The sequence below is a fragment of the Harpegnathos saltator genome, unplaced genomic scaffold (genome assembly GCF_003227715.2).
Source record: "Harpegnathos saltator strain DR-91 unplaced genomic scaffold, Hsal_v8.6 scaffold77, whole genome shotgun sequence".
In the NCBI taxonomy this organism is placed as follows: Eukaryota; Metazoa; Arthropoda; class Insecta; order Hymenoptera; family Formicidae; genus Harpegnathos; species Harpegnathos saltator.
This window is the reverse complement of record NW_020230615.1, coordinates 101,984-114,998: the sequence shown is the minus strand read 5'-3', so window position 1 is coordinate 114,998 and position 13,015 is coordinate 101,984. Positions and strand designations below refer to the sequence as shown.

General features: G+C 35.1%; 1 protein-coding gene across 2 annotated transcripts; it reads right to left on the bottom strand.

The window, feature by feature from the left end:
- Positions 1-6,518: 6,518 nt before the first annotated feature.
- Hip14 (palmitoyltransferase Hip14) lies at positions 6,519-12,473 on the bottom strand. 2 transcript variants are annotated; one of them, XM_011146328.3, is made up of 10 exons: positions 11,929-12,473; positions 10,287-10,425; positions 9,999-10,198; positions 9,608-9,817; positions 9,232-9,526; positions 8,697-8,897; positions 7,894-8,055; positions 7,609-7,765; positions 7,267-7,511; positions 6,519-6,787 (listed from the first exon to the last, which is right to left on the bottom strand). In XM_011146328.3, the coding sequence occupies exons 2-10, from the start codon at positions 10,422-10,424 to the stop codon at positions 6,551-6,553; spliced, it is 1,845 nt and encodes a 614-aa protein (XP_011144630.1). In that variant the 5' UTR covers position 10,425; positions 11,929-12,473; the 3' UTR covers positions 6,519-6,550. The 2 variants fall into 2 exon arrangements, with proteins under 2 accessions (XP_011144630.1, XP_011144631.1); XM_011146329.3 differs by having other exon boundaries at positions 9,232-9,511; positions 11,929-12,470.
- Positions 12,474-13,015: the final 542 nt, after the last annotated feature.

The window sequence follows — 13,015 nt, the reverse complement described above, 5'->3', positions numbered from 1 at the left end:
TATTTGTCTTACTTTAACTTATTGCACCAGTGCAGCGGTGCAGAAGAAAAGAACAGACCACTAAACTGATGCAAGAAGTTAGAAAGAGAAAAAATATAGTAGTCTCATCAGGCCTGTTCGTTTGTCTGCACTGCTGAACTGGTGCAACAAGTTGAAGTGAGAAAACCTACGTTTGTCTCACTTTAACTCTAAGGCCCAGTTCAGCAGTGCAGACAAAACGAACAGGCCTATTCTCTTATTGCACTAGTTCAGCAGTGCAACTACAGGGTTTTTCAATTGGTGCGGGTCGATGTTGGCAGCCTGTGGCGGCCATGTTGTCTTGGCGGCGTCTGTTTAACCTGTTGTTTATTATTCAGTCACTGATGCCAAATCACCATGACAAGTTACACGATTGAGCAGCACGTCCAAATCATAAAACTTTATTATGAAAATGAGTGTTCGTTAGTGCAAACGTTGCGCGCGTTGCGCCCATTTTACGGCAGACGCGGTGGTCCTTCAAAGTCGACTCTCCAACGTTTGGTGGCCAAATTCGAGACGACCGGTTCGGTAAACGATCAGCCAACATCCGTACGTCAAAGGAACGCCAGATCGGCCGAGAACATCGCCGCTGTAAGTGAAAGTGTGCAGAAGAACCCGAGGCAGTCAATTCCTCGCCGTGCACAAGACCTCGGCCTTTCGCAGACTTCAACTTGGCGAATTTTGCGTCGGGACTTGGGCCTGCACCCGTATAAGATCCAACTCCCAGGAGCTCAAAGTTAATGACCATAGACAACTCCCAGGAGCTCAAAGTTAATGACCATAGACAACGCCGTTTGTTCGCTGACTGGGCTTCGGAGCATTTGGAAGAGGACCCCAATTTTGGCCGAAAAATCATCTTTAGCGACGAGGCACATTTTTGGATGAATGGCTATGTTAACAAGCATAATTGCCGTATATTGCACGACACCAACCCACACGAGGTTCAACAGGTAGAAATGCATCCACAAAAAGTTACTGTTTGGTGCGGATTTTGGGCCGGCGGCGTCATTGGTCCGTACTTTTTTGAAAACGACGTTGGTGAGGCAATCACCGTCAATGACGAACGTTACAGAACGATGATAACCAATTTCTTTTGGCCCAAATTGAACGATATGGACGTGGACGACATGTGGTTCCAGCAGGACGACGCTACGTGCCACACAGCGGACGGCACAATGGACATTCTGCATGAACGATTGAGGGTATAGTTATCTCTCGCAGAGGTGACGTGAATTGGCCACCAAGATCGTGCGATTTGACCCCGCTAGACTTTTTCTTGTGGGGTTTTCTGAAGTCGCAGGTCTATGCCAATAAGCCGCAATCGACCGATGCCCTTAAAGTCAACATAACCCAGACCATCGCTCAAATTCAGCCGGATCTATGCGGCAAAATCATTGAAAATTGGACCACTCGAATCCGTGCCACCGTGAGAAGCCGCGGCGGACATTTGAACGATGTTATATTCCACACATAATGGCATACATGGGCCTTTCAAATAAAAAAAGAATTTCGTTAATACCTCATACACAGCTTGTTTTATTCCATTGCAACATCAACCCGCCCTTATTGAAAAACCCTTTAAAAAGACCAGACCACAATTGTTGATTGAACAGGTATAAAGCGAGGTCTACAATAGAAGTTGTAAAGTTCTAAATCATAAAGTCGTAAAAAAACAGGTCAATCACAATTGTTTATTCTTCGACTACAAAGAGAATAATCGACTGACTAATCAATTTTCTTAGGATTTTATAACTTCTATTGTAGACTCTGCTTAAAGCTTCTGTGTGTAAGATTTTAGTTTCAAAGTCTCCACTATGAGCTGCCACTATACTTACAAAAAATCGAGGTGGTATGATTTAAACAAATCGACCGTACTTTTTCTTAATTTATAGACAAAATTCAAGAGACTTTGATAAAAATGACGATAATAAAATAGTTAAAAGCATTTGAAAGCTTAAAGTCTGTGCTTTTCAGGAATTTTTAATTTATATTATTGTTTATTGTTAATTATACTGAGTTAAATTATACTGAGCTAAATACAAAATGAAGATTGTTTAATTTTTAACTTTATTTTCAGTTAAGTTTTTATAAAGAAAATTAATTTTTATTAAAAATATTGTATATGTTTTAAAAAGACATTGAGAAAAACACCTCTTCTTTGCCTTCAAAAATTTTCTTTGCAAACGAAGTAAATATACGTTAAAACTAGATTTTTTTATTAACATTGAACTTGAATAAATAAAATAGGATAATTATCGTCTCTATAGAGAAATAATAAATGTTATATCATTATTGTGTATATATTACGTTATAATTTGCCAAAAATGTAACAGCAATTCGTACATTCAATAACTTTGTATATATGTTATACATGTTTTTCCTTTTCCGCAAATTATTTTGCAAATCACAGTGATAATAAAAGTGTTACAAGTGGTGAATTATATAGCTGAATACTTTGGAATTAATTTTTTTTATAATATATATATTTTTGTTACAATCTTATAGTAAATTATCTCACTTATATGAAGCTTAATAAATAACGATAGAAATATCTTGCACGTGTGTACATATCTTTTACAACGCTGAGACATCTATATTCTTTTTCATTTTCTTCTTCATGTAAAAACGTGTTCATCTTTCCTCTGTTGTATTATTTTCTCTTTTGCTTTGCAATATATCGTCGATATTTATGACTTACAATAAGAATCGAAACTGAAAAAAAATGTCAAAATTAGAGCCCTACTGCAATTATTAACACATAATTTTCATATATTGCACAATAAATAACTAATCGTTGTGGTCTTTGTTAGGTGACTCTTATTATAAAATTGTATCTGAAATATAGGATATTACGTAATTAATGAATCAATATATAAAATAACATTGAATTATTAGTCAAATGTTATGACTTATTTTATAACATATTATATTTTTCACAATAAAAATAAGCTGCGTTTGTTTATTCTGATATATGCTATATATATTTTGCACAAATTTTTCACGTGCTGCTGTCAAAATATGAATAGCTGTTTGCGATATGTAACAATTTATTAAGTGTCTCAGAATTTAACACATTAGTTATTATAATCGGTGTTATTTATTATCTCCCATCAATGAATTTATTTATGCATTAATAAGTACCAAATATATCAAATTTCACTTGATGCTACGAATTTAGATTTCATTAATGAGAGTCACTAACTAATTGAACGTTTTTAATATCATTTATTTTACAATATATGCAAAAATTGCGGCAGGGCTTCTTATTTGCTATCCCGCGTTGAATTCGTTTTCCAAAGAATCGTGTTTCACTATTTAAAATATCGCATAGTATGTACAGGAGGTTGAGATAATACTTTTTTTTTTTTAACAATTAAACCTCCTGTATAAGAAGTAATCACAACGCAGTTATAGATAATCGCAATCATCAAAATATATCAATGCTATATTATGTCGTCTACTAATCTCAGTTGGACTAGATTGAAAAAACAAAATTACGCAAAGTCACATGGATCCGCTCATCCGATTCACGCGAGGAAAACCTTTTGATGAGTAAACGCAAAAATTACATCTAATGTAAAATCGATATTACAATATAATCGATTTCATCTCTTTTATATTACTATATTTATATTATATTTATACACGTATCTCTTTGCTCTAACAACATTGACATGGAATATTCACTTTTGTGTTTCACTTTTCCTTTTTTTTTTCTTTTTGCGATTGTAATTGTTAGGTGTATCCATATTAAAACTATCTGTATGTTTCAACATTTTGTACACGAGTGTCTCTCATTCGTTCTGTACATGAATTTGTCAAGTATGAAATTATATCAATTATGAATGAAATACAAGTGACAAATCGAACCTAAAGTAAAATGCATATAAATTTGACGATTAATTTCGAAGACAATTGGTTGAATCATATAAGATCCTTAAGTTAAATTCGACGTTGAATTAAAGCTGATACACACATAACTATTTATAGAGGAATAAGATACATATGTAGCGTTTACAATATATAATAATCGAAGCACGAATTTATCGTTATTAGGAGAGATAAAAGTTCTTAAACAATGCTTGAAATTAGATATATCAATCAAAATGCAGATTTAATATACAAAAATATGCATTTTGACAGCACATTCTATCTCATCGAATGAAATGACATGTCCTTTTATTGGAAAATTATATTACTTTCAAAAAGTAATATAATTGTTCCTGCATAGAAAAACTGATAAATTAAATATATATATATTTACACGTACATATTAACCACATAAAACGAAACCGAACACGCGCAAATACTCAATTTTTTTATCGACTGACATCTGTGTATACAGAAATTACAGTGTTATAAAAATTGAGATTAAAGTATCAAGATAAAACAATCGAGCGGAAATGCGCGAATATTCAAAATCATAGAAGAAATTGTTGAGATGTACGAAGATATTCGAGATACAAGAATTGACGTTCTATATTCTCGTTATAAAATGTTATTATTAATTCTGGAATGTAAAAGCGGCAAATTCCATCGCGATAATTTGTACACACAATTTGGAAAATTATTAGAAGTTTAAAGTTAAGTATCAGATATAATATAAACAAAGCGCTACACTTGTTACAATTTGTGACGTTAAATAATTTTTCTGTTACTTCAACGATATTCTAGATTTACTCTTTGCTTAACATATAAAAAGCAATATTTTTGTGATCTAAATGTTCTCGACGAGATATGCATGATACATTATAAGCTATAACGATCCTTAATAATATTACAAATAATTTGCAATATCACTTTATGATCACATTATATGACGAATATTAAATGTTACAGTAACCGATAGAGATAGTAGTTGATCTTTAACAGAAGTCTACAAAGTCGAGTACGCGTAAATGCATTTCAAGAAGCACAACATGGTACTTAAATCAGGTAAAGTCTCTTAAAAATACGAACAATGGAATAAATAGCGTAAATAACTATTATGCAGTTTTTCTTTTTACTTTTACTTGTAATTCTCTACCGCGCAGCGTTCGATTTTCTTATACGTTCTAATTCGTATAGTTTATACATTTATAGCAATATCATGTAGGCCACATTATTCTTATTTATCTCATTTGCACTTTATATACGAACTGTGATCTTTGCATTATTCATATTTAATTACTTGCTTCATGCTGCGTGTTAAAGGAACTTCAATTATTCCTCTGCATTTTTTAATACGTTAATTTATTTACTTATACGCTTTACCATCACGAATTGCAAGGATTTTTCCGAGAATAAGCATATCGTCAATATTTCTCGAATGTTTGCACAAATGAGAATAGACAAATTTCTGATTATGCGATGTAACAATGGCAAAATAATTTACAATGGTAATCTTGTAGGCTGAGTTACATGTAATTAGTATGTACGCGCGCATGTGTATGCGTGTATATGTATGTGTGTTATATCAGCTTTAGTTTATAAATTCATTCACTGAATAATATATACTTTCAGGCTCTAAGTGCATTTACTTCTTGAATGTATTCGACTTCAAATAGTCATCCATAGATCGTAATATTGAAATCAAACATAAAATGATCAGTGATGAATCAAAACAAATTATTACCACAATTATTTATAATATGCTATTATCTCTTGGGTTTTCAACCACCTTAATTAATAATGTCAGAAGTCAAAAATGCAGCTCAAAATTCATGCAAAATATGTTGAAATAAAAAAATTTGTAAAAGGTTTCAAAAACTTTTTTCTTGTTCTAATATGATCATTAAGTAGCCGTAAAATTAATAACAAAATGTAATCAAAAAGTACGTACACATCATATTAATTTTTATCAATTATCAAATCTGTTCAATTGGTAGCAAGTGCTATTTAAAGGATATATCTTTTTTACTATATCTTGCAAAAATTTTCAGCCATATTTTCTCGTCTATAACGTCACTAATAAAAGTGGTAACAATAAAAAAAGCAGGAGCTTTAAGAAATGAAGAATTATCATTTGCCAACAATATTTTAAATTTTACTCGTTTTAAACAAATCTTAATACTACAAATACAAAAAAAATTATATGCAATCGAAATGATAAACCTGATGAATTATATCTTCATTTATAAATTGATTCAAGACATATTGTAGTAGAAGTAGGTTCTTTGAACGAAATACTTGTGCGAATTGTTCGGTCGCTCGTCGATATTTTTAAGGATTAAAGTACAGGAGGGATATGCACATTCGCGAGATATAACGGTATTCCAAGACATACGAGTTGAAAAATCTAGCGACTGTTATAGTAGAGTTACTTAGAGAATATGCGAGCGAAATCTTTGTATATGCATTAATTACTACCGTACACGCACGAGTCACTTATATATTCGCGGCGACTCTTTGGTGGCCCAAGAAAGTACATCAGGCATAAGTGATATGCTGTATTTGCGCGTGTAGATGTGTGTGTGTTGTATATATGTGTACATTAGCTTCTCACGGCTGGCGATAAGTAATATATTCACGATAGTTTATTCTTTACAAAACTCTAAACATACTGAAAGTTATCTTTTTGCGCGAGCAAAGGTAACTTTTCGATACTCTGTTTGAGATCAAAGCTGTGCAGCCAGTCCGAGCTTGGTTTTGCTTTCACACCACAGAAACTGAAGTTACAAAAGTCAGCGGCATTTTGCAGCGCGCCACGATGGAACGGGTTTCCTTGTTTGAAGTGTTTGTAACGGCCGGCGTTCATACGTTCGTTCGTAGTCATACCCAATACCATAATCTGTAAATATAACAAATAATTACATTCTGCGCAATCATGTAATCACATAATTGTAATCCTACATAATTATTACAGTTTATAAGATATTATTGTTGCTCCACGTTGTAACTTTGACCTTCCAAAGAGACTCTAAATATATTATAACTGTGTTAGAGTTATAATGTATTATTAAAATTGTATTATTAAAATGTATTATTAAAATTGTCTCTACAGTTTATTTCGACAACATATATATTACTTCATAATTATGATTTTCCCGATTAACAAACAATATCCCTCGCCGTAAACATCCATATTTAAAGCTTGAAGTACGATTAATTTGCGAAAGAGATTTCGGGTTTCGGCGGTATATACAATACATATACTGGAGGGAAAGATGAGAACGATCGCAATATGTACAAAATTATTCCGCAAGTAAAAGAATTCTTCGTTTGTCCATAATAATTTATGAAATATACAATATTATAAAATTATCGTACCTGATAGCATTGGCACGCTAATAAAGTTCCTACCCAAAAGGAATGGAGAGACGTGTTAGCCACCACCCACATTACCCACGCGTCGCACGTAGCCGCTGCTACCAAATAGTTGTCCGCGCTATGCCCATTCGTCAAGTTTGACCAACACTCGAACTGCCAATACTGTACACTAGCGGATAAAATAACGATACACAATCCTAGCAAAGATGCCAGGAATCCAAGGAAATATTTGTGATTATGCGCACCTGAAAATAGCATATTAAAAACTGGTGTCTATCTTTTCGATTTTGTAAAAATTATAGTCTTTTTGAAAAATTATTGTGACGTTTAATAAACACCTACCGATACAATTATTAACCCACGGACAATGATGATCGAATCGTGCTACACAACAGTCACATGTGGAGCAATGTTTAGATCTCATAGGTCGCCTGACTAAACAACTGCTGCAGAACCATTGTGGTTCGAAACCACCAGTCTCTGCTAACTCGATAATCGTCTGCAAAATAAAGATGTAATTATTTTTGTATATATTTTTACACCCTGATGGGTTTACTATGAATATACATCCACAGCTCTAAATATACAAAGCTAAGTATTGTATGCCATGGAAATAACAAAAAATACATTTAATTTGTCTTCATGTGTAGCCGTGATAACTCCGGGATCACCCCGCCAAGACTGCAAGAAACATATCCAGAGTGGAACGGATCCGCCAACTAATAATAACCATAAATACCAAGCTGCATGGATTCCCAGCCAGAATATCCACGTGACGTATATCCACATCTGGAAGGGACATATAATTTATTGTTAATATCTTCGAGAGCGTAATTATGTCTCTAGTAAAACCTGTGTGTGTTGCGTGTCTCACATTTGTATGTAAAATTATTTGTATTCCGCGATTGTGCGACAAATTTTCCCACGACAATTTGGCGGCAAGTTTTCTTTCTTGTGCCAAATACTAAAATACTTTATGCAATATAAGTATTTAGTAACTTATGGACATATTCGCGAGTATATTCTATTTACTGCTCTCCAGGTATATTTATAACAATACTGACAAAGCTATACTTCTCATTATAGCTTATCTTATTCGAAGATATATTTGTCGATAATAATTAATACGCATGCGAATAATATTTATTCGCATTTATTTAAAAATATTAATATCACTATATTGCAACAGATATGCAAGTATCAATTGTAAATCGAAGTCATAAATCTTATATTGATATTACATAATATCAATTATAAGAATTATATTTTATGTCCACTGTATTGTACACCTGAAACTAGAGTCTTTTGAGCTTATCGTTTTATCGACAGTATTACTTATCTCGTACACAACAGCTTATCGTAAAACTAATTATACAAGTGCGAGCACGTTCTTGATTATCTGAAATGAATCTCTCGGAATCGATCCTCACCTTAGTTGCCAAATAAATCGACATTGGTAGAATGTGAAACAGCCGCTCGTCGAACACGAAATGGTTCATTAGATACACCGCTACGTAAAGGGTGATGAAGGCACCTAGTTTTATTAAATAATCCCATCCACTCTGTAGTACCATACCGATCACATAAAACGCTATAAATGGTGTACTGACCATGCAGTACCAACGGATTCTCTGCAACAGAAAGAAATGTATAGAGAAAGAATTAAGAGTTAAATTTATATTAATCGCATTTTTAATTGTCGAAGAAGTATGTCAATTAGCAAGAAAGTAAAGTAGTTTCTTAACTATTTTATTGGTTGTTATTACACTCCTCAATATATATGTCAGAGTGAAATGAATTTTTCAATACAAGTTCAATACAAGTTTAAGCCATCGAAAGAAATATAACTGTAGTATAGAAAAGTTTTGCTAATCATAATTATCTCCTCCCCTCTTTTCAGCAATATTACTTTCATTCCGATCTAACTCGTGATATAAACACATACATATAGCGTAATATAGTTACCTTATCTCTACACCATGTTCTTGTACGACCTTGCTTTTCTTTGATCTCCTGACTGATTTTGTAACCCAACCATGCGGCACCGATGTGCGGACCCAGCAGCGTCATCGGCGTTTCGTTTTGGAAATTGGGCAAGTCCAACGATGCTCCATGTTGCACTAAGATAGATATCGCCGTGTTGTTTTTCGCTATGATAGCCCAGTGTAAAGCCGTATTACCGTGCAAGTTGTCGGTGAGCGAATGCGACGCACCTAAAGTCAACAACAGTCGCGTTGGATCTAGACTGTAAAAAGAAAGACTTTAAAGTAACCAATATATGCCATTCTAATAAAAGGAACCGCGTGTGTAGCACAATAGTAATTCGGTGCACTTTATATACCTATTGACTTTGTAAGCGCTCCACATAAGCGGTGTCATGGCACTTCTATCCGGCATATTCGGATTCACGCCTTTCGCTACTAAGTAGGCTACGATGGCCGTATGGCCGAACTGTGCCGCGAGGTGTATACATGAGAAACCTTCCGAGTCCCTCAGAGTTGGATCAGCACCGGCTCTCATCAATATCACAACCGTGGAAAGATGACCCTGCCTACAAACATCACTGAAGAGTTAAATCTTCGAGTCATCTTAAATCTATATCTGAGAGAAACTCAAATGTCAATTTAAGACAGTTTAGAAATTGATTCTGTTTAATTTTCTTCAATGAAATTATTAGGTTTATTAAATAACAGTGGTTTAATATTTATTTAATAACTATTTAAATCACTGACCTTGTTGCCCAATGCAAAGGTGTAGAAGCTAATTCGCCACCGATCGCATCGACAACAGCTCCCTTCGCAATGAGATATTTAACGATGTCCTTGCGATTATTTATCGCAGCCCAGTGCAACAGTGTCACAGTCTCGGAATCCGGCTGGTTCACATCGGCGCCGGCTTCCACCAATTCAGTCACTCGATCCAATGCACCATACTGCAAACACGTCGTTCTATTCAGTCTTGAAGTACCAAGATAGATTATAGAGATTTCTTCAAATATTCAACTCAGTCACTGATTTTACCTGCGTGGCTCTGACGATGTCAAAGGAACTACAGTCCTGTGTTGCAGGTCGTGCTGGTTCCTGATGAAGGCTGCTGGGGTCATCAGGCTCACCAGTACCTTCGCCTTGGCAGGCAGTCTGCATCTGCAGCGCGTACATACTGCAATCAGTGGATGTGTGTAAGTTGAAAATTTGCATCAACAAAAGAACCATTATTTTGATGTAACCAAAAAAAGTTTGTCGTATCATACGAGTAAAATTGAAAGCAAAACACAAGAGTAGCCTCTGAGTGATTTTTATTAAGATTGTCTCAGTCTACATTGAAACTTTAATTTGATCTTGTAAATGCTGGATTCATGTGAATCTCAAAATTTTTTAGTCATCTTAAAAGGTCCTGTTTAATATGCATGTATATGTAAAAAAATATATCTATGCATATACATCGCATACACGCTATGTAATCTCAATTGTATGATGCCAAAGGCGAGGTTCAATTTCGTATTCGAGTCATATGCCGACGTTGTACGCTGCAATGTGTATAAATCACGTTAAATAGTACCACCATCGGTTCAGCATGTTGTCAAGGGTACAATAAATTTGTCGAGAGTCCTTCACATATCTTTTATACTTGATGATGAATACCGAAAGAATATTATCTTCCATTATTTTTAGGTCTTTTGCCTCCAATCCAATCCAATCCAATCCAAAAATCCAAAATAACTTTTTTCTTTCCATTTTCTTTTATATGGACATATATTTCCATGCTTCATTTTTAAGACTGAAAGCTTAAGAGCATGTAATTGGAAAAAATAATCCAGATAAAGATATTTTGTGTGAGATAAGATATGCAGCTGTAATTATTTACAGTATATATAAATTAAAATTATTTAGGTACAAAGCTTGTGCATATTTATGGATTGTTTTTATCAACACTAAATAAAGTTAACTTAGATGGCTTAAGTGACTCTTAATTGTAGAAATAAATTAATTTATATTTAAGATGCATATATTTAATTCTTTTATATCTACGAATTAAATAAATAAAAAGATCCCTAAGAAATATCGCATTCAAATTTTCCATTAAACTTCGAAATTTATTATACTTTTCAACTTTGCAAGAACCAACTTTCTTAAGAGTCATTATTCTTTTTTTCAAGATATATACTTAAGTGATACGCATTATAGTTTTGTTTAACTCACTATGCTATTCATACATAACATGTCAATTATAAATACCAGAATAGTAGTATACTCTTCAATCATCAATTGCTAATTTTTTCTCGAAATGCAAATTAAGCATACAGTATATTAGAAAGTTTAGTGACAAATGATCATTAATTCTTTCTTATTATCGACTTGTACAGTACACAGCTATAAAAAACAATGCCTTCCTCTCATTATAAAAAGTATTTCTCATTATAAAAAAATCCCTTCTCGTTATAAAAAAATCCTTTCTTCTCATTCTCAAGACTAGGGGGATCGACTCAATGCGAGCCTCACCCTCGGAGTTCGTCCTTGGCGCACTCCTTTTTCTCTCGAGACGGAGAAACTGACCGTTTGTCTTCCACGTCGCTGATCGATCTCTGGAGCAACGCGCACCGAAAATAAATTGCTTCGTATATATATACACATGCATACGAAAAAAAAAAAGAGATCCGCTCACCTTACTACTTATTGACGGCGTGGTGCGCTGTCAATGCGTGTACATAGTAGCGGACGACAACGACGACGACACGACACAACGCGACGACGACGATGACAACGGCAGCGTGCTGGACTTCACCCACGGGGCCAGAGGCAGAGGGTTAATTTCAAAGGGTGAACAGCGCTGTTGTGCACTGGGGGGTGGGGCGCCGGCATATCACACGCACACACGCACACACACGCGACGATCAAGTCGCCGGGGTTGACCTTTCGCACGACACCCTCGTGATGCCTCTATCGAGAAGCGTGAAATCACAACTCGCTTTAGTCTTCGTCCACTTCCTCTGTCTACTCCTTCTTCTCCGGTACGTGGAACTCAACAGACGAGTTGACTCTTGGATCCACTTGTCTCTCACTGACGAGGAACGCCGCTTAGTCATCAGCACGAGAACACGAGTACTTTTTGCTTCAGGTGGCCATGGCAAATACCCTCTCCGTCATCGTACCCGTATTTATTGCGTTTACACGCCGACGGCCGACGGCGCGTATCGACCAAACGTAATGCCGCTCGTTCGCTCAGTTAATACGCCCGGAAAATTTTTGACACGAAACCGGCGCTACAAAATGTTATCGTAGCGACATCTCACGGAGTTAGCGGGCACCTGACATTCTTCATTGAGCATCAAGAGACCGGTTTGTTTCACAGTTGCACTTTTTACACTCTGGTACTCCACCTTGCTCTGCCTCACCGAGAAGCTGCCTGAAAAGAACGAATTCGTCTCAGTCTCTATAATTGGGCATTTTTCTATGGAACGCATCGTGCCTAGGCATTTGTGCGTTCTAACGATCGGTTACAAGATACAAAACTCTTCACTCACTCACTCGCCACTTCAACATTGTGCGTGTTGTTTACGTTTAACCTCATACGTGATCTTACGCACATGTTAAGTACAATTGTCGGATTGTCAACACGACTCCGGATCGCGACACACGAATATCAAAGATATACATGTTCGACATAAAGACGCTTAATTATAAAAAGCAAGGTATTTATCTGCATCGAAACTGCATATATATATATATATATATATATATACATATTTAAC